Below are 24,627 nucleotides of genomic sequence, written 5' to 3' on the forward strand. Positions count from 1 at the left end.
GAAGGGTCTCAAGTTCAAGGCCAGCCTCTACAACTTAGTGAGACCCTGTTTCAAAAGAAAAAATTAAAAGGTGTCAGCGGTTAGGCACCCCTGGGTTCAATCCCCCGGGTGCCAAACAAACAAAGGCAAAACCCATCAAAGTCAGTAAAATAGAGCACCATCCTTGAAACTGTAAAATGTCAGGAATACTCAAGTGCTACATTGCCCAGCACACAGGGAGCTCTGGGTCTATTTGAAGGGATTATGGAGACTGGAAGCAAATCCTACCACATTTCAGAAGAGCTCATGCGATCGACTGACCCAAAAGAACTATGGGAATAAAATGGCACTTTGAGTCAAAATGAATAGTGACGTGGTGGGACTGTTTCCCTACATACCAGATAATAAAATTCTAGATGAGGTAAGGAATTAAACCTACAACACACACAAAACTTATAGAACAATCTTTTTTTTTTTTTTTTTTTGAGGGAGGAGGTACCAAGATTGAACTCAGGGGCACTTGACCATTTTGGGCAACAAAATTACCAAGGAAAAGATGCAAATTAGAATAAAAAATTACAAATAACTTTACAATGAAATCCATACCATCTAGGATGAAAATAACATAACAACAGGGATAAGTACAACACAGATTAAATTAAGAAGCAAAGCAAAATGTAAATTTTACAGCAATATATAAAAATACTAACAAAATTCTCAACAGAAAATTGCCAAAGGGGATAAACAAGGTTTTTTGTTTGTTTGTTTTTGTTTTAATTTTTGGTAGTTGTGTATGAAAAGCATGCCTTTAATATTTTATTTGTTTATTTTCATGCAATGCTAAAGACCCAGTTCCCACACATGCAGGCAAGTACTCTGCCACTGAGTTACAGCCCCATCCCTAAACAGTTTATGTAAAGAGAAATGTAGTAGAAGTCAACCAGAAAAATACAGCAGAAGCATTAGAAATAGAAGGTATGCAAGTCCATTGTTTTGGTAATGCTGGGGATCCACCCCAGGGCATTGGCATGCTATATTCATTAATATTAAAGTACAATGTCAGGCAGGTTAAAAGGAGAAAGAGAAAAAAGTAGTAAAAAAGAATGCAGAAGCGATATTGGCCAAGCAGGCCTGAACAGAGCTGGAGACCCTCACTCAAGGACTTGGCAAAACTGACCAGGAGCCAGGATCCCTGTTTCTTCTAATTCTGTAACTGGAAATAAGAACAGAAAAGCTATATGAACAAAGCTGTTCAGAGCAGCCTTTATTTATCATAGCAAAGATCTCAGAGTAACCCAAATATCTAACAACTGATTTTGGCACATTTACTTGATAGACTATTTTGAAACCATTAGGATGTTAAACATGTACAAACATGAACAGTTTTTGATGAAATAAGTGAAAAATCAAACTCAAAATTGTCTGCTCACCATGCTTAAAACGTGAAAACAATAGGAAGAGATGGGAAGGGAACAAAGAAACGATAAAGTCCTAGTATTAGATTTGTCTCTGGATCTGACAATGGAAAAATCCCTCTGGGCTCCCTCGAAGCTGCTAGAAAAGGGATTTGCATCAGAATCCACCAGTCCCCAGCACCGGGAAGCCCTTGTGTTTAAAATGCAGATTCCGGACCAAATCAGCTTGGAGCCCAGAAATTTGCATTTTTAACAGGGGTTGTGTGCGTGTGTGTGTGTGTGTGTGTGTGTGTGACTCCTGTGAGTTAGACAGGGAACCCAGGATTCCTACGTGATTTTAAAGTAGTTGGGGTCTGGATTGGAGTTGCCTACAGGCTGCGCGCTCTTACGCGGCTGGGACGAAACCCAGGTAAACTCGGTTCTGCACACAGTGGGGCTCCAGTTTGACGCGGAGGGGGAAGGGAGGGGGTCTGGGCCGACGGGCCGGCCCTGGCGGGCGGATTGATCTTTGCCTGGGCTTGTCCTGGGGGAAGGATCACCGGCCTCTGCCAGGCCGAGTGGGACCGTGTCTCCAGCGGAGCCTGAGCCGTCTGGGACGCACCTTCTCGGTGCCCACTAACCCTGTTCTCCACCCCTCCCCTGGCCTCCAGCGAAGTGGTCCGGACGCTCCCGTCCCTGGAGTCTCTGCAGAAGTTGTTCGACCAGCAGCTCTCCCCTGGCCTCCGTTCTCGTCCTCAGGTACAGGGTCTTGGGGTGGAAGAGGAAATTAATAAGCCCAAGGAGGGGGCTGAGCTAGCCAAGGTCGCCAGGGCGCAGAAGGAGAGGAGAGCAGACTGGTACACTGAGGTGGAGGGGGAACCCACCCCCCATCCTGCCCCTCCCCAAAGGCGTCTCCCAGGCCGAATTTCGATTTGAAGAATAAGGATTTCAGATGATGTGCCCATCAGCTGAACTGCTGATTTAGCACTGAATCAGGAGGCGAGCAGGACCTGTTCCCACCATGGCTCCTCCGAAACTGGAAAGAAAGATAAGAGGTGACCAATTCTTGATCCTTGCTGCTTGCTCCCCAGAGGCAGAATGAAGACCTCTCTCCTCAGGCAGGGCTGCAGGCCACGGTCCAGTTGACCATTAGGCATGAATGTGTAAAAAGGAAAAAGAAAAAAAAAAGAAGAAGAAAAGAAAAAGGTGTCCTCATCGAAGTTATAAAAACAAGCAGAAACAGTATCTTGAGGAAAATATTTGCTACAAATATTAGAGACAAAGGATTAGCAGGATTAAGAGAGAGAGGGACTCCAAAAAATAAGTAGAAAAATCCAGTTATTTAGATGGGAAAAGCTATAAACAAGGCTTCACGGAAGATGGAGGGAGGCAGGCAGTGTATCCAAAGGAAGATTTCCAACCTCCTGGGCAAGTAACCCTGAAACTCAAGTGTGATCTCCATTTATCAGGCAGAAAATTGATGGCTAAAGGCGATTGTAGAGTCAGGGCCCCTAGTACTGGGGAGCCCGATGCTCTTGGATGCTCCCGGGGGCTCATCCCTCTACTGGCGGGATGGAAATGGGTTTTGTGAAAGCCATTCATATGCAAATTTTCACTCCCCTCTTCAGCAGAGCCTGGTGTAGGCAGCCATCTTAAGGATTGCACGCCACGTGGTACTGACAAAGGTGTGCACTGGAGCTTGATCTCTAAAAGCAAAAATATGGAAGCCCCATCAATGTAGAGAGATGGTGAATGTAGAGAGATGGGCACCGCCGTGGGCAGATCTCCAGCCATACCTGTTGGGTGGGATATGCAAATGGCGGAACAACTGTGCACTGTGGCTTCAGCCCGGGGAAAGCAAACCAGAAGGATTTAAATCTACCGGGCCACTCTGCTCACCAGGAAGTCCCGTGGGATGGGAGAGAAGGGGGTGGGCCCAGGGCGCCTTTGTCCACATTGCTTGCTTGAGTTGAGGGCAGATGAAACTTTCCTCCTTTCTGCTTCCTGAAGTTTCCATTGTTGAGTCTCTGGGGCAAACTGAGAGTGGACAGATTGACTGGACCAACAGGACATTTATACATGTGGGAGCTTCACAAAGTGTGACCCTCCGAGAAGACACAGATGATTGACGTTTTTTTTACCACTGTGAGGCTATGGAAAGCAGCAGGGGCTTGGAGTGGGGCAGGTGGTGGTGGGTCATATCCTGGTGGGGGGGTCTCAAGGGGAAGCCTCTGGTCCTGAACAGTTCAGCTCTTAGTCAGCAGCCTTCAGTGAACTGGGTGAACTGGGTGTGCTGGAGGCTGCGGTGGCAGGATCCCTTGAGCCCAGGAGTTGGGGGTTAGCCTGACCCACAAAGTGAGACCCCATCTCAAAAAGAAAAGAAAACAAAGAAAGAACAGGTGAGGTTCGTGGTGAGGTGTTCACGGGTCTTTCCTAGATCTAGACAGCAGATGGCGAGATCACGGAGAGCCTCCCTTGACTACCGGTGGAGAGGGTTACAAATGTCTTTTACAAAAAGACAGCTTTTCAGAGCTATTCCTGTGTCTGCGGCTTCTGTGAATAGCCATCTTGAAACATGCCAAAGAAGAATATTTTGAGGTGGCTTATTTTGGTCTTCCACAGAATTTTTTTTTTTACAGAGAAAATATATTTGTGTTCTATTTATACAACTGAAAAAATTCACCAGGAAAAAAAATATTTAAATGTATTTCTTTGAAGTGAATGATGGGTTAATTTCTAAGAAAGCAAAAACAAATCTAGATGGAACGGGACCAGCTAAACATCCGAAATTAGTTTGAGAGGAGGAATGTGCACCCAAGTCCTTGATCAGGAGACAGGCCTCCAGAGATGGGCCAGCCGCCATCAGGGTGGGGGTCTGCCCCCCAGAGGACAGCGGGTTTGCATTTGGAGGTAGGACAGAGCGGTGACAGGGGTGGGGTGGTCTCCTCCTGGGAGACCCTGGATTTCAATCCATTTCCTTCATGGCCCCAGACGGGGAACACCTATAGAAACTTAAATAGAGCAGCAAATATACCACTTATGGTAACTTTGAAGCAGCATGTTTTTAGAGGTCTGTTCTGTTGAGAAAACAGGTGGCTGATTACAGCATTTGAAAAAATATACAAGGCGCTATGAGTTCTAGATTATGATGTCCAGCCTACTTTAATGCAGCGTATCGATTTTGTAGAAGTATTTGCAGAATCCATCACTCGGGACTTACTGGGTTCAAGGAAGGCCGAGAATGTCACCTTTGGTATACCTTCAGAATTCACAGTCAGGAGGGTGTTCGGAGAGGCTGCCTGGCATAGAGAAGGAAGACGCGCCTCGGTCAATAAGACTAGGCCCTTGGGCCCTTTGACCCGGCCTGTGAACTGGGGGTGGTGGTGTCCTAGGGTGCAGGGCTGGATAAGCGGGGAGGATGCCCGTGAGTCTGGCATCTGAGCAGTCGGATCCTTGCCACACAAGCCCTTAGCCTTAGGAAGGCGGACACTCCCCAGACCCTGGTGGGACCCTAACTCCTGCAGGGAATCTCTCGAGGGCTGTTGAAAGGCTCCTAAAACTATGCCATCAAAATGGTGAGGAACGGGGGCTGGGGATGTGGCTCAAGCGGTAGCGCGCTCGCCTAGCATGCGTGCGGCCCGGGTTCGATCCTCAGCAGCACCACATACCAACAAAGATGTTGTGTCCGCCGAGAACTAAGAAAAAATAAATAAATGTTAAAATTCTCTCTCTCTCTCTCTCTCTCTCTCTCTCTGTGTCCCCCTCTCTCTCTCTCAAAAAAAAAAAAAAAAAAAAAAAAAAAAAAAAAAAAAAAAAAAAAAATGGTGAGGAACCTCAGGGCAGCCAAGAGCCCTGGGTCTACCCTGCACAGAACCCAGAATGGGGGTCTGTTGACATGTAGGCATCCCCTTTGCAAAGTGCTGCTCAGGTGGGTATGGCCTGCCTGGGACTCCGGGGCTGAGGCAGGAGGATTGCACGTTTGAGGCCAACCTCAGCAACTTAGCAAGGCCTTAAGCCACTTGGTGAGACCCTGTCTCAAAATTAAAAAAAAATAAATAAATAAAAGAGACTGGAGAGGTAATGCAGTGGTAAAGCACCCTGGGCGTCAGTCCCCAATAAGAGAGAGAGAAAAGAAAGAAAAGTGCCACTAAGGGGCAAAGTGGGATAACTGGGTGGACTGTGTAACCCGCAGGTGACTCCCGTGCCAACCCATCCGCGGGCAGGCTGCACTGCAAGTTGCACCCTCAGCCTGAACATTAGTGACATTTCGACCTGGGTAGCTCTTTGTTGTAGGGACTGTCCTGTGTGCTGGCCTCTGCCCACTGAGTGCCATTAACCTCCCCAGCTGTGCTGCCTGGAAATGTTTCCAGATGTTGCCAAATGTCCCTTGAGGGGTAAAATGTACCTGAGAGCCACAGTACTCAACCCGAATTCAAATCCCGCTGTGTGCTAGCTCTAGCACACCCTGTCTCTGCTCCCCCAGGGCTTAAAATCGTGCTTGTTATAGGAATTCATCAAATGATCCTCGCTATTAGGGAGAAGTATTAGAAAAGCTACAGCTCTTATCCAAAACCTTTGTCCCAGGAACTAACTCCCTGGGCTTAACATCCTTGTGCTCTGTAAGGTTCTGCCAGACCTCCCCCAAAGTCACAGATCCAAAGGGGGAGACACCAGCCTAAAGCTGCACAGCAACTGTCCAGGATAGAAAGTGGGAAACAAGCAGGCTTGCCAGAGAGAACACACTGTCATAACAAAACCACTTCCTTGGTGGGGTAGAGGCTGCAGTGACGATGGCGATGGCAGGAGTGGTGTAAGGAGATGGGTAGAAAACTGAGGTCAAAAGCAAACATAGCCAGGCTGATACGTTGAGCAAGGAGGGAGGTGAAGGGACAGCACTCTTTCCATTCTGCCTGGTGTTCAAGTTAGGCATGTGTCCGATTTCCTCATCCTCCTGCAAGACTAACAATGCATCTCCAGCTCCTGGCAGCCTGTCTACCTTAGAATGGAGACTTTACAATGCTTGTTCTCGATGGCATGGACTTGGTGCCAAGCAGAGTACAGGTCCTGCTCTGTGTTTTATTAGCTGTGTGACTACAGATAGTAACTTGAGCTCTCTGGGCCCTTCTGTTCACAAACAACCCTATTGAGCCTCTCCAATGGTCAGAGGGTGTTCCTAGTACCCAGGATGCAGCACTGGTCACAGTGTCCTTGGTCTCAATTCTCGTGGCGCCTGTGTTCTAGCAGGGGAAGCACACAGGGAGGTCATACATGGAGGAGATAACTTGACTAATAGCAATGACCAGGCGGCTAGCCCAGCTGGAGGGGACAGGGACGATTTCCCAGTGCTATGAGACCTGAATGACAAGGAAGTGCCCTTCTCAAGTGAAATCCAAGTCTCTGGAGAGCCTTAGAAAGTGTCACTCTCGGCAGATCAGCAGTAGGGATCCGAGCAGCCCTGGGGGGGCGGTGCTGGAGCCCAGCGCCTTCGAGGGCAGGGTAAGGAGTGGACAGTGCTGTCCCTGCAGGGGGAGCAGCTGGCCTCGGGTTTTAAGTGGTGAACAGAGTGGGTGTGTTGGGGGAGCAGAGCAGGCCCCATAGTGCAGGAGATTGGGAGGGAGGAGGGTTAAGATCAAAGAGGCCTGTAGCTTGGGGCGACTGAGCTGGAGGGTGACGGGCTCCCGAGAGGCGGATGAGAGCAAAGACGTGAAGATCTGGTTTGGGGCCGTGAGGATTCTGAGGATTTTGCCTGTCCCGTGCCCCCATCTGCAGAGGGGATGAAGACAGAGGCCCGCAAGGTTGTCGGGAGCTGGAACCGGGTGGAGCGAGGGGGCGAGGGCGGTGCTCAGTGGGAGCCACCTTCCTGATGATCCCGCAGTCAGGGCCACCCTCCTTCTCGTCCTCATGTCCCAGGTGCCTGGGGAGGCCAATCCCATCAACATGGTGGCCAAGCTCAGCCAACTGACAAGTCTGCTGTCCTCCATTGAAGACAAGGTACTGCAGGGGGTCCTGCAGCTCTTGTGGTTTCTTGGGGGGCGGGGTCCCCTGTTTAGACAGAGGATGGCCAGGTTGTATCCTGTGTCCCTTCTGACTCTGCCCCACTGCTGCTGCCCACAGGTCAAGGCCCTGCTGCATGAGGGTCCCGAGTACACCCACCGGCGTTCCCTCATCCCTCCAGTCACCTTTGAGGTAAGTGGCCATGACAGTGGAGGCTGGCCTTGAAATTCATGCTTTGGGGATCGTTCTGGTCCCTGGGGAAAGCGTGCCTTTGGCCTGGGCTTTGGAAGGGCAAGGAACCCAATTGTGGAAAACGGCGGTCCCTGGAACTGCCTGGCCGGGGAGATGGTTCACCGTGAGAACTGGGGCCTACAAACGTCAGTGAAGTCCCCTCCGTCGGGAGGCTGCCAGGGACAAGCTCCTCATTGGCTGCAGTGCTATAAACTCTGTCCTCAAAATGAGAGGAATGAGCTACATGCAAAATAGTGTCCCCAGCGGCCGGTGGGGAAAAATCAAACCAAAACAATTGCTGTGATCTCCCTGAGAGGGACTGAATTCGAACCTCCAGCCTCGATCCAGAAGCGTGTTTTTCTTAAGTGATCCCCAGTGTTTCTGGTGTGTCCAGCCAGCCTGATCCCTGCATTCAGAAATACAGTGAGAGACACCCCTGCTCCCCACCCCAAAGTCCTCTCTCATCCTGCAAATTCCTGTAAAAGACAGAGTTCCATTTTCTGGGCTGTCCTAGGCCACAGTGTTCAGCTGGCCTTGTAACAAGGCCCGGGGGTGTCTCACTGATGTCCTTTCTGGAAGTCAGGGCAAAGCAGGTTGACATATGAGCCGCTTGGCAATAGTTCATGCGTTTTCCTCCACTGAACCTGTTGGAGAAGAGCTGGGGTGCACAGTGGGCGAGCTGGGCCGGCCCCCGAGCGTGGGCGGCTCTCAGGGGAGGCAGTGGGGTGTGCACATGTGGACTGAGGTGAGGGAGATGGTGTCAGCAGCCCGATGGCCCCCCAGGGGACGCTGACCCAAGGTGGCCCAGCCGTGGGTTGGCATCACCGAAGCTCATTCAGAAAATCAACAAACCACATCTCTTCCTCCGAAAGGTGAAGTCGGAGTCTCTGGGGATTTCTCAGAAAATGCAGCTCAAAGTGGACGTCGAGTCCGGGAAACTGATCATTAAGAAGTCCAAGGATGGCTCTGAGGACAAGTTCTACAGCCACAAGAAAAGTAAGACCCCCATGCCTCTTGCCCTAGGTCTGTGGAGGCTTTTACTAGGGACCTGCAGCAGGTGACCCATCAGTAGCAGCCCCAGAGAGTAAGCCCTTTGCAGAGTGGTTGCTGCCCAGCGTGCCCACCCTGCCCCTGGAATCCCTCCCCTGGCCTCGTGTCCCCTCCCCTCATGCTCTGGCCTCTCCTTCTGAACCCCGGGGAAGGAGCTCACACCTCACGTGGTGTGCCCTGCCTAGCGACAGTCTTGTGGCTGCGGCTGTGGTGACCACGCATCTATGTGTGTGACTCTGTCTTCTCTTCCCTGCAAACAGGCCAGTCTGACCCACCCTGTCACCTCACTGTGCCTACTGCAGGCCCTGCATAGCCACTTAGCAGCTGTGTGACCATGGGCATGTCACCTCCAAGCTGTCTTAGCAGCTTTGGGACCTTGGCCCACCACTCTGGGTCTCAGTTTCCTCGTCTGTAAAATAGGCATGAGAAAGATGACCTAAGTAACACGGGACAGAGCCCAGCACCTAGGTGCCCCTCTGAGCCGGCTACTGTCTTGGCCCCGGAGCTGTTTGGGCGGGGAACTTCTGGTGCATTGAGTGGCCAATAAATAAACAAATATATCAACACACTGTCAGCTGCTGATGAGTGCTGCCAAGAAAACAAGAGCATAATGGGTTAGGAATCAGCGAGGGAGATGGAGTAGCCAGCAGAGGGGGACAGGGCGGGCGCCTCTCAGCGAGGAGCGCAGGAGCTGAGAGGTTAGACAGGGGCCTGAGGGGAGGGTCCCAGATGGGAACAGCCTGTGTGGACTCAGGCAGCACAAGCAGGCCTTGAGGAAGGGCAGAAAGGGCTGGGGAGCCTCACCCATGATCTGCTGGGAGGCTGAGGCAGGAGGATCATGAGTTTGAGGCCAGCCTGGGGTGCTCAGAGGCAGAGAACTGGGGATGACAGCCTTGGGGCCAGGGAAACAAGTTTAGATGCTGTCGCAAATGTACAGGAAGTCTCTGGAAAACTTGGATCCAGAACAGGAGGACTAGACCTCAGTGCCATTGCCTTAGTGCCACTGAAGGACGCTCCGGGGAACAACAGTGGATGACCGGCCCTCCCTGGGGTCACCGTTTCCACCCAGCACTGGGACCTCGGTGTATTTAGGAGGTGGAGTGTGGAAGAATGGGATGGAACAAACCCGTGGGAGCCAAGGAGAGGCCTTGGGAGGAGCTGAGCCGGGCCTGTGCCTTCAGATTCCCCTGTGTGTCCTGGTATGAGAAGGGCACCTGTCACATGAGGGTCTTATGACCTGCTTCAGGGCAGGTCAGAGAGCACTTTCTGCATCTGCTGTGTTTTGGGTTCCTTTCCTTGATACCCCTCATGTCAAGGTGTCTATTGGAGGTAGTGGGTCCTGAGCCACGTCAAGCACACGGGGTGTGGGAAGCCCAGGGCTAGGGTCCTCCCTGGGCCTCAGTTTACTCCTCTGTCAAATGCGATGGTGGTTTTATTCTGGAGGGCTGCCACGAGGCATGAGGGGCCAACACTGAAGCACATGGGGCCTGGCGTCTGGGGCTGCTCAATGCATTTGGTCACTGTCACCATTGGTCACTGTCACCACTGTCACCGTTCCACTAATCCTTCCAACACAGCTGTGAGGCAGGCAGAACGGAGCAGTGTGTGTGCATACGTGTATGGGGTGGGGGTAAATCAGGAAGAAAGTCCCTGCGCACTGGGTGACAAGCTGTCATACCTGCAGAACTAAGCCCCTGGCATCAGGGCAGGCCCCTCCGTGCGGTGCCAAGTCGGACGTGAGAAGCCGCGAGTTACCGGCGTTTGAGCACGAGGGCTGTGTGGAAAGCCGCCAGCTTAGAACGGTGCTTCCCTCTTTCCTAGGAAGAGTAAGTTCAGGAGGTCGGTTGTACAGCAGGTGACTCCAGCTAATGACAGTAGGTTGAATTCTTGGAAATTGCTGAGGGACGAGATGTTAAGTGTTCTTGTAGCTGTGGGCAATCGCAATCCAATGACTTGGAGGCTGAGGCAGGGGGATTGCAAGTTCAAGACCAGCCTCAGCAACTTAATGAGACTGTTTCCAAAAGTGATAAAGAGCTGGGGATGTGGCTCAGTGGTAAAGTACCTCTGAGTTCAATTCGCAGTACCCCCCCCCCAAAAAAAAGTGTTCTCACAATAATGGCAAGTATGAGTGGTGACGAATGTGTCGATGCGCTGCGTTTGCCCGTTCCATCCTGTATTTGCGCTCAGAACACCATGTGGTACCTGATACTTTGCGTATCATTTTAATTAAGCAGGGCTGGGCATGTAGCTCAGTGGTAGAAGGCTTGCCTGGCATGCCTGAGGCCCTGGGGTTCGATTCCCCAGACTGGGGCAGGGGACTAAGTAATGGGGAGGGGGTGGGAAGGAGAAAACAGCATTGACACCCAGCGCCTGCCAGCCCTGACTCGGGGGCACACACCCAGCTCTTGTCGCCCCCTACCAGGTTGACGAAGCTGTAGTAGCTCTGTCATGACACCCGTCACATCAGAAGACACCCACCTGTTCACAGTCTGTCCGCCCACCCATCCCCCGCCAAGGACAGTGAGGTCTTTACCTTATGCCCCGGCCTGGCTGCATGCTCAGGGACATTCCCCATAAGTCCCAGCTCCCCTCACATGTGGGCTCCACCAAGCTGGGGTGTGGGTCTCTTGTTCACCGCTAAAACCCAGAACTGTGCTGAGCCCAGAGTAGTGGTCAGTGCAGGAATGAATTTCCCAGCAGATGCGTATTGGTGAATACACGACGGGCAGCTGAAGTCATGCAGCGCCCTCGGTCCTGCGTTTAGGCAGCCTCTTCATAGCTGAGAGGCAGTGTGCCTCACGGCTGAGGCCTTTGGTAAACTGGGTGCTCATCCCAGAGCCAGGACTTGGTCATACTGTGATCTTGGGAAAGCAGCTTGACTCTGGAATCTCCATGTTCCTCTCTGCAAAACAGGGCTTCCTGCGAGTGGCTGTGAGATGAGTGGGTGAGGCCTGGCTCACGGTTTCCAAGTTTGGCTGTTAGCATGAAGTGTCGCCTGCCTGCAGGAGCTCTGTGGCTGCAGGCTTTGGTCACCATGTACCATAATATCTTTGGCATTATGGTCTTTAAACATAGGAAAAGACTGTTGCTCTATGACAAAATTGTAATGCATCCACTTTCTAAGCACCTGCTCCATGCCAGGTGTGGGTACCAGGTGGGGTCCTAGCTGTCAGGGAGGTTGCATTCAGCAGGAGGAGTAAAGGAGAAATCAACAAACACAGACATACCAGGAACACGCCTCGGAGCAATAGCTCCAGGCTGGGAATTAAATAGGAAGACAGGACAGTCAGGAGCCAAAACCTCCCTCAGTGTGTCACGGAATGAGATCTGAGCATGGGCATGTTGACAGTCATGCCCAGAAGGAGGCCAGGTGGGGTGCCTAGGTGGGAGCAAGGCTGGCAGGGAAGGCTGGCTACCCGAGCACGGAGGAGGCAGAGGCTGGGCAGGTCCAGCTGGTGCGGCTCACTGAGCGCTGAACTACCACTAGGTTTTAAGCGGGGGATGCCATGATCCCACTGTAACAGGTCACTGGCTGCTGTGCTGAGCATCAGTTGTGAGGAGGAAAGAAGAGTGGGGACAGAAAGACCAATTTAAGAGTCGTGACAGTAGTCAGGCAGGAGGTAGTGGCTTGAAATGAGGAGAGGTAAACAGTCTGGTTTGAAGGAAGAAGGAAGAATGGCGGCCCGAGGAGCGCAGAAGAGCTCGCTTTACTAACCCCATGTGAGAAAAGGGAGCCACTTACTGACCCTGGTCAAATAAGAATCCCATCGAGGAGGTTGTCACGCCCTGGCAGCAGCCGCAGAGTCCTGGAAACAGATGTTCAAGAAAACCAGCAGTTCAGAGGGAAGGAGATGCCGCCGAGAGTAGCCCAACTGGAAAACTGCAGGGCATCCGGGTGGCAGGGGAGGGAATCGTACCGTGGGACACTTCCTGCTGCCACTGCAAGGCCCATGGGATTCCCGAGCACAGAGCACACACATGTCACCCACAGTTTCCGTCTGGTGACACTCCCAGCTTCTGGAGCATGCGTCCACTATGGTCATTTCCCTTCCAGAAGCCAATACTCAGAGGCACAAAGGGAAGGGGAAGAGGTGAGAACAAGGAAATCTTTGTAAGTGGCAAGTAGAGGTAACGGCAGCCAACTTAGAGAACCGAGCAGCTAAGCATGAAGCACGAGGGGAGGAGAATGGAGGCGCCAAGGCTCATCCAGGGGCCACCACGGGCTGGGAACCGAGAGCACCGGGGGCCCTGGAAGTGGGGTGAAGGGCCCGATGGAAACCCGTCAGGGAGCCGCAGCCCCCAGCTGTCTCCACTGCACACAGCCAGAGGTGCCCTGGCTCGTTGGTCAGGAGACGGGTATTTCCTCTCCAGGGGAGGTAGAGGCTTGGGGGCCGCTGGACCTGGTGAGGGTAAGAGACCCTCCTGAGAGCAAAGGACCAGTGATGATAGTGACAGTGGCTTTCCAAGTGCTGAGAGCTCGGCCTTCTTTCCTGAAGGATGCCGGCAGGCCCAGGCAGGAGGACGGAAGCATCTTTTCTGGATGACGTGACCACCCCTGGGGCAAAGATGAAAGTGCTGCCATCAAGTGACCACCCAGTGGAGAAGCCCTGCTCGAAGGAGCCCACACCACTGAGGCCACCCAGCCTGTCACCAGAGCAACCTTCATGCCCCTTCGTGGGGCTTTCTTGAATAGTTGTATTTTGGATCATCTATAAGCCAAAATACCATAAAAGTTTTAAAACCGTGCTGCAGAAGTATTTTACTGGTAAACAGAGATACACAACTTATAGTTCAAGTATGGAAAGCTCTTGAAATAACGGAAAGGTCTAGTCCAAGGTCAGCTAGTGGTATAGGGATGTTTTTGCTTTAAACTTCAGCTTGTTGGTGTTTGCTGCTTTTTCACCGATGAGAATAGATTGTTTATGTAATGAAAGAAAATAATTAAAAAGAAAAGAGCACAGGAGCGCTGTCAATTCTTCCCACTTATTTTTCCTGGGTCCACCGTGAGCACAAGGCAGACCCACCCTTCCTTGGGTTGCAATCAGTAGAGCGGCTGACTTTAAATGAGAGTATACACAATTTCCAGTTGTCCCACATGACATGACAGATGTTTACCTGCTTCAGTTCTACAAAGCCAGCAATTTTATGTGATTCAACTTCAAAATTGCAAATCTTGGTGAGTCCCCTCTGAAGAGAGCAGCTCACAAAGATGTAATGATGGCTGTCTTTATTGAGACCTGCCTTTAGCTGGGATGGCTCAAGATCCTGTGTCTCCATTTATCACTGTCTTTTTGTGGGGGGAAAGGAGGGGGATACTGGGGATTGAACTCAGGGACACTCGACCACTGAGCCACATCCCCAGCCCTATTTTGTATTTTATTAGAGACAGGGTCTCACTGAGTTGCTTAGCGCCCTGCTTTTGCTGAGACTGGCTTTGAACTTGCAATTCTCCTGTCTCAGACTCCCAGGCCACTGGGATTACAGACATGTGCCATCACGCCTGGCCATTTATCACTGTCTTAATCCTTCTGATCTTGCAATCTTTAAGGGAAACCTCAAATAAGAGACAGTGGGACACGAAGACAGAAATAAAGGGAAAACCAAAAACTGTTGGAGGAAATAAATTATACAGATTTAAAAGAATTTAGAGTGCTGTCTAAAAAAGGGAACAGGAGGAAAACAATATAAAAATGAAAGGAGGAGAAGAGAGAGTGGAAGAAGGACGACTCTGGGAAAGGAAAAACTACAAAAATGTAGAAAATAAAAACTTGATGGAAGGGTGGGAGGTAAAATGAAGGAAACTGCCTGAAAGCAGAACAGTGGGGCAGAGCACTGGAAGACAGCAGAGGTGAAATGCTTACGAGGCCCAAGGCCACACGAGGAAACCCTGGAGGAAGAGCTCTGGGAAAGATCAAGTGCAAACCAGACTGTTGGGAGTCCTCAGATCACTCCCAGGTTCAGTGATGCATGAGGAGAAACCAGGAGGCCACTAGGCGTGGGAGCGCATTCACAGCTGGGCCTTAGTGCATGGGAAGGGCTCTGCAGAATCAACAGAAGAGGCACCGGGCAAGAGCTGAAGGGAACCAGGACACGGTTCCTGCCCACCAGCCGAGAGAGCACACGTGAAATGTCCACCAGGATGGTCTTTAGGTCCTCAGCACCAGGGTTTTTAACTGGGGCTGGTCGTGGAGGTATCCTCTCCTGGTGAGATCCCTCTTGACATCTAAGGTCCAGACTCCAACAAAAGGCCACCCTCACTAGCAAGCTCCAGGACAGCAGTCACAGGCCCACTGCGCCGATTCTTTTCTGCACAAAGGTGAATCAGAACAGCTGTTTCTCCTTGGTAATGCTGCAAACTGGAGGTGTCGGAGCAAGTCTCCAGAGTCAAGAACGGTTTCAATTTGGAGTCAGTTAAGTGGGAGGGTAGAGTTTTCAGATATAGGAAACACCAAAAATGTATTAGTTGCCCATTCTTCCTTTCTTGGAAAGGTACTGGGGACATTACTGTAACAAAATGAAGGAGTAAGCCAAGACTTGGGGTCCAAGAAACAAGATCCAGTGAGACAGAGCTGGCTAGGTTGCTGGATGACACAGGTGTTGGCCCCGGGCTCCACCATCAGACCTAGAAATGGCGTCCAGAGAGGCTCTGGGAAAGTTTCCCAAGGACAAAGGGTGGTGAAAGAGCTTGGTCACAGGAAGGAGTTACAGACTTGGGGGGAGTTGGGACCAATGAGAACCCAAGGCAGGGGGCTGGGAGTGGCTCAGTGATGGAGTGCCTGCCTAGGCCCTAGCTTGATCCTCAGCACCACATAAAAAAATAAATAAAGCAGAGATATTGTGTCCATCTACAACTAAAAGGTTTAAAAAAAGAAGGAAGGAAGGAGCCGTGCACAGTGGCACACATCTGTAACCCTAGTGACGTGGGTTGCTGAGGCAGGAGGATGGAGATTTCAAGATCAACCTCAATAACTTAGGGAGGCCTTACGCAACTTAGCAAGGCCCTGTCTCAAAATAAAATATAAAAAGGCCTGGGAACAATGTTGAGTGGTAAAGCATCCCTGGGTTTGCGCCTCAGTCCAAAGAAAAGAAGTAAATTAAATTTATAGGTAAATTAAATTTATAGGTAAATTAAGAGCAAAAGAAGGAAGGGGAAGGGGAAGCAGAAAGGCAGAGCATCTAGGAGCAGCAGGATCTGGAGACCAGACAGAGACTTAGGGCTCAGCCTGTGGACAGGAGGGTCAGAGGAGTTGATGGTCCGGAGTCTGGACCTGGTGGAGACTGGGACGTATTGGCTGGATGTGTGGATGAACAAGGAAGTTAACTTCCATTTTTCTTAAGTCCTGCAGCTCATCAAGTCACAGAAATTCCTGAACAAGTTGGTGATTTTGGTGGAAACAGAGAAGGAGAAGATCCTGCGGAAGGAATATGTTTTTGCTGACTCCAAAGTAAGTGACAGCAAACCTCCAAGAGGGACCGAGAGGAGGGTGAGGGGACCCCTGTCTATTAAAGATGGTGATGGGCCGGGGAGTGTGCACCGGTAGCTCACTTCTCAGCAACCCACTTCACGCCTGGGGAAACCAAGGCCTGTTCTGCGTCAGCCAGGGTGTGTGCTGTCACGCTCTGGCTGCCCCAGGAGCTCCTGTGCCACCTTGCCTGGCTGCATCCCTTCAGGCACATCCTTCATCACCTGCTCCTTGCCCAGCCCTGGGCCTGACTAGGAGGCTTTTAGCTTCTCTGGGCTGGACTTGAGAGCACTTTGGGGACCTGGATTTAATTCTATCTAGTGCCCCCTCTAGGAAACTTGTTTCTGCACTTTGCCCCACTCAGAGGAAGTACGGTGCTCCTCCAGGACTGGCTCCTAGAGGAAACGGTGCTGTGTGGGCCAGTGGGAAGCCAAGGGCAGGCCCCTCTGCAGCCAGAGGCGGGCTTCTCTGCCACCTGAGCACTTACCTTAGAAGTCTCAATCAGGAACTGAGACCCATCAAGCCCCACTGTTCAGTCCACTCTGTCCAGTTCAGAGGAGGCCGTTGGGCCACAGAGCAGTAAGGACATCTATCACAGAGGTGCTGGATGACCCACATGCCACAGAAGGTCATGTAGGGTCAGTCAGCACCTACATTAAAACATAGGGTGCATGAGCCAGTAGTGGGAGGTGGAAAGACTACTGGAAGGACAGTATTCTGGGCACAGGGGTATAGGTCCAAAACCAGTTCATTCTGCCCCAGTTTTGCAAGCTCAGAAGGATTGAGCCATCTAAACCAGCTAAAGGCAGGTCTCAATAAAGACAGCCATCATTACATCTTTGTGAGCTGCTCTCTTCAGAGGGGACTCACCAAGATTTGCAATTTTGGAGTTGAATCACATAAAATTGCTGGCTTTGTAGAAGTGAAGCAGGTAAACATCCATCATGTCATGTGGGACAACTGGAAATTGTGTATACTCTCATTTAAAGTCAGCCGCTCTACTGATTGCAACCTAAGGAAGGGTGGGTCTGTCTTGTGCTCACAGTGGACCCAGGAAAAATAAGTGGGAAGAATTGACAGCGCTCCTGTGCTCTTTTCTTTTTATTATTTTTTTTTCATTACATAAATAATCTATTCTCATTGGTGAAAAATTAGCAAACACCAACAAGCTGAAGTTTAAAGCAAAAATACCCCTATACCACTAGCTGACCTTGGATGTTTGATTCAACCCATACATTTATATTTTTAAAAAAACAAAATACAGGAATGCAATCTATACTGGTTTGCATCAAGTAGCTTTCCTTACTAGCTACAGATTATGGCATCTCTCCTTGTTGGTTAAGTACTTCTGCACCATAATTGCTTGACCAGATTCTAGTTTATGGATGAACAGATCCCCCATGATAGGACGTGAAGGTTGTTTCTGAGCTTGTCTGGTTTGCAACATGTGCTGCAGAGCCACGGAGGGCTGGACCTTTGGGTGGTTCCAGGATTTCTCTAGAGTCAGGTCCTCTGGTGGAATGGCTGGGTCAGAGAACACTTGCTGACTCGGGATGCGATTCCCAGGTTTCGGTTTGGCCAGTGCAGAATGACTTACACTCCCCCCGGTTTTCTTGGCTGAGTCCTTTGCAAAGTGTGATGTGCAGGGAGGCAGAGGCCTTGCTCAGTCTGTCCGCCCTTTCATCCCCAGAAGAGAGAAGGCTTCTGCCAGCTCCTGCAGCAGATGAAGAACAAGCACTCGGAGCAGCCGGAGCCCGACATGATCACCATCTTCATCGGCACCTGGAACATGGGTGGGTCCCTGTGCCCCTCCCTCCTGTCCCATCTCCTTTGGTTTTGCTTTTCCTGTGGTTGAGGGACACCCCCAACTCTCCTGCCTTCTTGCCCCGGCCCAGTCTCCTCTCTGAGGGATTCTACTCCTTCCCCGGGGGGATGAGCAAGGAAAAGGAGCTCTGGGTAATTGTACCCCGGAGCAACAGGGTGGGCTTTGGAAGAAAGAATCTGAGTATCTAGGTGGAGGGGCCCACTGGAGCACCCTGCCAGCGTTGGTAGCTTGCCTAGGGGACCCAGGCCTGGGAGAAAGAAGTCCATTCCTGATTTATCCAGAGAGAGATCAATAGGTATAGAGGTAGGTAAGTGGATAGACAGGTAGGTAGGTAGGTAGGTAGATAGGTGGATGAATAGAGTGATAGAGAGATGCCCAGTTAAATTTGAATTTCACAGGAACAACAAATAAATTTTTAGTATAAGTGTTTGGCCAGAAATAAATATATAAATACCAAATATATACTACATATATTTATATACTAATATATAAGTTAAATAGATACTAAAGAATATAAATTTTCTAAAGAATGTTGACATAAGTACTCAGCTAGAAATCAATTGTAAGTAGGAGATGTCCATTTAAATCTGAATCTCAGATCAATAGCTGTTGCTTATTCCAAAAACCTCCCATTTTTCTGCCTTTGTCCTGGGCGGAGTCAGGCCACCCCAGTACCTGGACCAGTATGTAGTCACCTGGCAGAATCCTGGAGCAAGGCTTGAGCACCCTTTAGAGATGGGGGGGGCTGCTTGGAACTGAGAGGGCAGTGGGGAGGGGCCAGGATTCCAGAAGATAGGTGGGAGATTCTGGGTCTCCGCATCCACTATGGGCTCCTGACCCCGGGTCTGCAGAGCATTAGCCTTCCCTGTGACTTTTGACCCCTGAGCTTGCCAAGTCAAGCCCACATGATTTGGGGGTCACAGCAGTGCTAAAGGAGAGACCTGGCCAGGGCCTTGGGGCCCCACATCTTCCATTTCAGTATTTTATTGTCCGCCTGGCTTTCCCGCCCTCGCCCAGGGCTTCATGCATGTGGCCCGGGGCACTTTCCATTTTTCCCTTCATCAGCAGAGGTTTCTTTGGGTTGAACACAGTCAGTGTCCCATTGCACACTGGAAGGGTGGCAGGGTCCCCACAGGGTGACCCACCAGCCCAGCATTCATGCACCAGCTGGGAGCCCCAGGAAGCAGAATTCAGCCAATACTGTCATTCCGCTTCTTGGGTTTCTCAGCCCTTGTGAGCCAAGAAGCCACCTCTGTGAAAAAGGAAAATGTTCACTCATCCTCCTGGGACATCCTTGTTCTTGCCGTTTCATCTCATTTTTCTTTTCTTTTTAAAAATTTTTTTTATTGTGAGAACAGGTTCTAAGTTGCTTAGGGCTTTGCTAAATTGAGGCTGACTTTGAACTTGTAGTTGTCCTGCCTCAACCTCCCAAGTCACTGGGATGACAGGCATGTGGCACCATGCTGGACTTTCCTCTCCTTTTTGGAAATGGAAACGGAGGGGGCCTGCTTGCTCTCCCTGTTCTCCGGTGAACACCTGCTCATCTCAGCTCTTGACCGAGACCACCTTTGGTGGACACTAGGAGCCTCCCATCTAAACACCTCAGCTCACTTGGCAGATTCACCAGTAGAATATAGATTCCTGAGGGACAGGACAAGTCCTAATGCATCAAGAGCTCTGACCCCTGACTGACTCCTGGGAGATGTTGGTGCTTAGTTTTTCATCAAAAGCATTTGCTGGAATGGTTTTGCCTGATGATGTGACCTACCCTTATGTCCCCCATGATTCTTCTGCTGTTTTGATCCCCTTGCTGCTGTCGATCTGGTGTGCCTTCAACTCACTTGGTGTTGGGTTTTGCTGTTGAAGGTAACGCCCCCCCTCCCAAGAAGATCACGTCCTGGTTTCTCTCCAAGGGGCAGGGAAAGACGCGGGATGACTCAGCTGACTACATCCCTCATGACATCTACGTGATCGGCACCCAGGAGGACCCCCTGGGAGAGAAGGAGTGGCTGGAGATACTCAGACACTCCCTGCAGGAGGTCACCAGCATGACTTTTAAAACGGTGAGCAGTTGGCCACACCCCAGTGGTGCCCGGGGACAGTGGGCTTTGCTTCCAGGGAGCATCTCCAGCACCGTTGGCTTGAGCTACCAGCTCTCCCCCTCCACTGAGCCCCCAGTTCCTTAGCCACAGAGAGGGACCTGGAGGCTGTACTCAGATTGATGGGGTCAGTGGGCTATTGCTGAAAATCACTGAGCCCTCCTCCTTCCCAGCCCCTGCTTGTAGGAGATAATCTTGGAAATGTTGTCAGCCCCAGGTGTCACCTTAAGATGCTTTCTCTCCTGGTGGGGCATCGGGAGGAGTGCCCTGAAGGCTAGGGGGTACAGACAGGGCACACCATTCCCTGTGCTCTGGGTTCAAATACTATACCAAGTGTTGCAACGCTGTCCTCCTACCAGGTCGCTATCCACACGCTCTGGAACATCCGCATTGTGGTATTGGCCAAGCCAGAGCACGAGAACCGGATCAGCCACATCTGCACTGACAACGTGAAGACTGGCATCGCGAACACCCTAGGTAAGCAGGGCAGCACCGGTCCTCCCGGCACACTCTGCTTTGTCCTTCTCATGGAGCCACCTGGGATATATCTAGATTAAACCCTGAGACTCCTCCTGGGTAAACCCCGGTGGTCGGTCTCCCTAGCCAAAACTCACCTGAGGTCTACACCGGCTCTGGGGATCTGGCTAAAAAGTGGATTTTGACTCAGTAGTCTTGAGTGGATCCTAAGATTCCATGTCTAGCAATCCCCAGGTGACCTCAGTGCTGCCAGCTGGTCCATGGGCGCCACTTTGTGCAGCAAGAACCTAGAACAGGGGTCACTGGCACGCTTGTGCTGGACAGGGCCGCCTAGTGACTGTCACAGGCTTCATGGACCACATGCTCATCTCTGCCATTGCCACCAGTGAGCTGCCATAGGCCACACAAAACGTGAACAAGGTGGCTGATTGGTGCCACTTTCTTCATAAACGAGGCTGGGGTTGACCACAGGCTGGTGCCTGACCTGGATCCCAGCTTTGAGCCTGTGAACCCCAGTCACAGCACTGCAGGGAGCTGAGAGAGACCAAGCGTGGGAGCGTGTGTGTGCGTGCTCACGTGCATGTGCTTCTGTGTGTATGTGTGACTAGGGGTGTGTAAGCCTATGGGGGCGTGGCTCAGGATGTGTGCTTGTGTCTGTAAGTCTGTGAGTGTGCCACCCTGTGTCTGTTAGTCTGTGCTTGTGAGTGTTGATCTATCGTGTGAGCGTGTGGGGGTGGGTAGGTGCATACAGGCCAGGGTGGAGTCGGAGGTTAGGCCATTGGGCTTTGGTGGCTGGAGCTGGGGACAGAACAGAGTCCCAGAGGAGACAGGAAATGGAAGGATTGTTGCAATCCCATGTGAAAAACTCGGCTTTTTGCTGGCAAACCTCAAACCGCCCTGCCACACCCACTCATCTGTCCTTCCTTCCTGCCTCAGTGGTGGTGGGGACAGCACCGGCTGTGCCCTGGTCTGAGCCCAGCCCTTCAGCTGCCCGGGAACTTCCCCTTGTCTGGAGTCTGTCCCTTCCTGGCTACGTGCCTTCCTTGCCACCCCCACCCACACAGCAAAGTTCACTGAAACCTCACATTGCAAAACATACCCTGCCTCAGCCAAGCCCAGCTCTGGTCACCCATCAGTCCTCAGGGCAGCCAAGGCCTTCTGAGAGTGGACCCCACACAAGGCCACGGGCCAGAAGCTTTACCCGCATGATCTGACTGAACAGCAGTGCCCTGTGGGGAGGCCCTGTTAGCATCCCAGAGGAAGAGACAGGCCATGTGGCTGTGTCCTAATTTGGCCAAGGCCCAGGGACAAAAAGTGGTGGGTGGGGTTCAAACCCAGATGTGGGTCTTTAGACCCAACTGCCAGAAGGGGAGGGAACTGGAGAGGAGGCCTGGGAGAGGAGGGGAAGTGCAGGCCCAGCAGCACTTGGCACAGGGCAGAGTGAGCCCCGGAGCAGGATGCCAGAGCTGGCCCGGGCCTGGGCACACTAATGACACATCTCCCAGCTGCAGGTTCCTCCTCTGGAACCCGGGAAGCTGAGCCAGGTCTAGGTTCTAAATGTCCTAGTAGCCGCATTAAAAATAAAAAGGAGGTCTGGGCTTGTGGCTCGGCGGTAGAGCGCTCGCCTCGCACGTGCGAGACCCTGGGTTCCATCCACATAAAAATAAATAAGTGAAATAAAGGTACTGTGTCCAACTACAACTAAAAAGTAAATATTAAAAAAAAATAAAAAGGAAATAGGTGGAACTAGTTTTAAGAACAGATTTTAGTGAACCTCACACATCCAAGAAGTTATCATTTCAGTAGGTGTTCATTACATATCTAGCTGTTTTTCTTACCTTGGGCACATGAGGGTTTTACACTTACACTGTTCCAAGTGCTCAGGCATGTGTGGCTATGGCTCTCGGGTTGATCAGAGCAGGCTCCCCAGCTCCAGCCTGGCTCAGGCTGGAAGACGGGCTGTGAAGGCCAGCTGCGATATTAGGGGAGCCTCTGTCACAGCCACTCAGCACCGGGAACCCTGAAGGCAGCTGCACGCAGATGATACCTGGATGAAGGGGCAGAGCTGCGTGTTGATAGAACATTATTTGTAAATGCTAAAATCAGAATTTCATCTCTTAGCCGGGTGCAGTAGCACAAACCTGTATTCCCAATGGCTCAGGAAGCTGAGGCAGGAGGATCTCAAGTTCAAACCCAGCCTCAGAAACTTAGCAGGCCTTAAGTAACTCAGTGAGACCCTGTCTCTAAATAAAATATTTTTAAAAGGGCTGAGGATGTGTCTCAATGTTTAACTGCCTCTGGGTTTAATCCTCCGTATCAATATATATCTTAATGTGTTATGAAAGATTATTTTTCTTTTGAAATTTTTTTCCCCTGAACCATTTAAAATAGTAAACACTGACTTAGAGGGCTTGTCAGGCACACATCTCTGGGCCCCAGAACTTCAGCTTTGGTAGTGATTTGGTGTTTCCCCTTCTAGGAAGTTTCCAGGTGCTGCTGCCACTGGTGCAGGGAGCATCCCTTGAGAACCGCCCTGAGTTAGCCAGGGTGTGGGTCAGTCCTCCCAGCCGGGCCACTTCCTCCCAAATCCTCTTCCAAGTCCTCTGCCTGCCCTTTTTTTTTGGTATTCCGGGGCATCTACCACTGAGCCCCACCCCCAGCCCTAGTTTTGCATTTTATTTAGACACAGGGCTCACTGAGTTGCTTAGGGCCTCACTTTTTGTTTTGCTGAGGCTGGCTGTGAACTCGCCATCCTGCCTCAGCCTCCCGAGAAGCTGGGATTACAAGCGTGCCACCACCCTCAGCCTCTGCCTGCTTTTGGTGGTCCCTGCCTGCCTGGCACAGTGGCTACTGACGTGCCTGCCAGCCTCCTTCCTCTGCCCTGCTGAGGAGCCCAGGGCTGTTGGTCCTCACTGTCACCATGACGTCTCCCGGCCCGTGGGACCTGCTTCTCTAGCTCTTTCTCAGTGCCATCTCCTTACCCCTTGACGAGTTTCCTATTTGACTTCTCTGACTTTCCTGCTCTTCCCTCCCTTTAGGGAACAAGGGAGCCGTTGGGGTGTCATTCATGTTCAATGGAACTTCACTGGGCTTCGTTAATAGCCACTTGACTTCTGGAAGTGAGAAGAAACTCAGGTAATGGGGCGCGTCCCCCAGAAACCTGTGTCTGGGTTACTGACCCAGGCAGCCCTCACCCCTGAACCCCTGGCGACCTCTTCAGTGCCTGCCCAGGACCATCTGGGCATCTACCGGCCTTTAAGGGCCTCCCATGGTCTCAGTAGAGGCAACTGCAGTCCAGTAGGGCCCTCAGGTGTGGGATGACTCTTGTCTGGAGGACAAAAGTGACATTAGTGTCATTAAGCTCGTAGATACCTAGCCAACACTCCCATGTCCACGGGGAGACCTTGTGGATCAAGGCCTGGTTTGCCTACTGGTGGCCAGTCACGGATGGCCGTCTAGAACACCCCTCTACTGAGCAGATTCCACTGCTGCGGCTCTGGTCCTCTGTTCCCAGCTTGGTCTCAAAGCCCTGCTGCCCACGTGGAAAGGTGGTCACTGCCCCAAGGCTGGACACATGCCTACGCTGACCTCGGCCATGGTAGAGTGGGGAGCTGTGACCTCATGCCAGGCGGCCTCTTCTTCCTTGCATCAGGCGCAACCAAAACTACATGAACATTCTCCGGTTCCTGGCCCTGGGGGACAAGAAACTGAGTCCCTTTAACATCACTCACCGCTTCACCCATCTCTTCTGGCTCGGGGACCTCAACTACCGCGTGGAGCTACCCACCTGGGTAAGGAGCACTGCGTGGGCTGGGGCTGCGGCCGTCAGGCACAGAGGCTCCTAGGGTTGGCTCAGGACCAGGCACAGAGGCTCCTAGGGTTGGCTCAGGACAGAGTCCTGGAGCCAGGACACACAGAGCAGGTCAGGCAGCAGCAGCAGCAGTCAGGGCCCCACGCTGTGCCATCGCAGAGTTTCCACCATTGTGTGGAGCTCCTCTCACGCCAGCTTCTCACCTGACTGTCCTGTCCACCCCTCCTCCCTGTCAGTGCCTCTCAGTTATCCAGGAAGAACAGGAGTCCGAGGGGACCAGTGCATTCATCTCACCACATCGTGG

At 51.5% G+C, this 24,627-nt stretch overlaps 1 protein-coding gene across 1 annotated transcript in view; it reads left to right on the forward strand.

The window, feature by feature from the left end:
* Window positions 1-24,627, forward strand: part of Inpp5d (inositol polyphosphate-5-phosphatase D) — a 107,784-nt gene that overhangs the window by 58,872 nt on the left and 24,285 nt on the right. Inside the window, exons 6-15 of the mRNA XM_013359104.4 lie at window positions 2,045-2,132; window positions 7,284-7,364; window positions 7,488-7,559; window positions 8,471-8,594; window positions 15,987-16,093; window positions 17,802-17,904; window positions 19,803-19,999; window positions 20,395-20,512; window positions 23,551-23,647; window positions 24,165-24,303. Coding sequence (XP_013214558.2) covers window positions 2,045-2,132; window positions 7,284-7,364; window positions 7,488-7,559; window positions 8,471-8,594; window positions 15,987-16,093; window positions 17,802-17,904; window positions 19,803-19,999; window positions 20,395-20,512; window positions 23,551-23,647; window positions 24,165-24,303 — 1,126 coding nt within the window. The remainder of the gene's footprint in view (window positions 1-2,044; window positions 2,133-7,283; window positions 7,365-7,487; window positions 7,560-8,470; window positions 8,595-15,986; window positions 16,094-17,801; window positions 17,905-19,802; window positions 20,000-20,394; window positions 20,513-23,550; window positions 23,648-24,164; window positions 24,304-24,627) is intronic.

This window comes from Ictidomys tridecemlineatus, chromosome 7 (assembly GCF_052094955.1).
Source record: "Ictidomys tridecemlineatus isolate mIctTri1 chromosome 7, mIctTri1.hap1, whole genome shotgun sequence".
Classification (NCBI taxonomy): Eukaryota; Metazoa; Chordata; class Mammalia; order Rodentia; family Sciuridae; genus Ictidomys; species Ictidomys tridecemlineatus.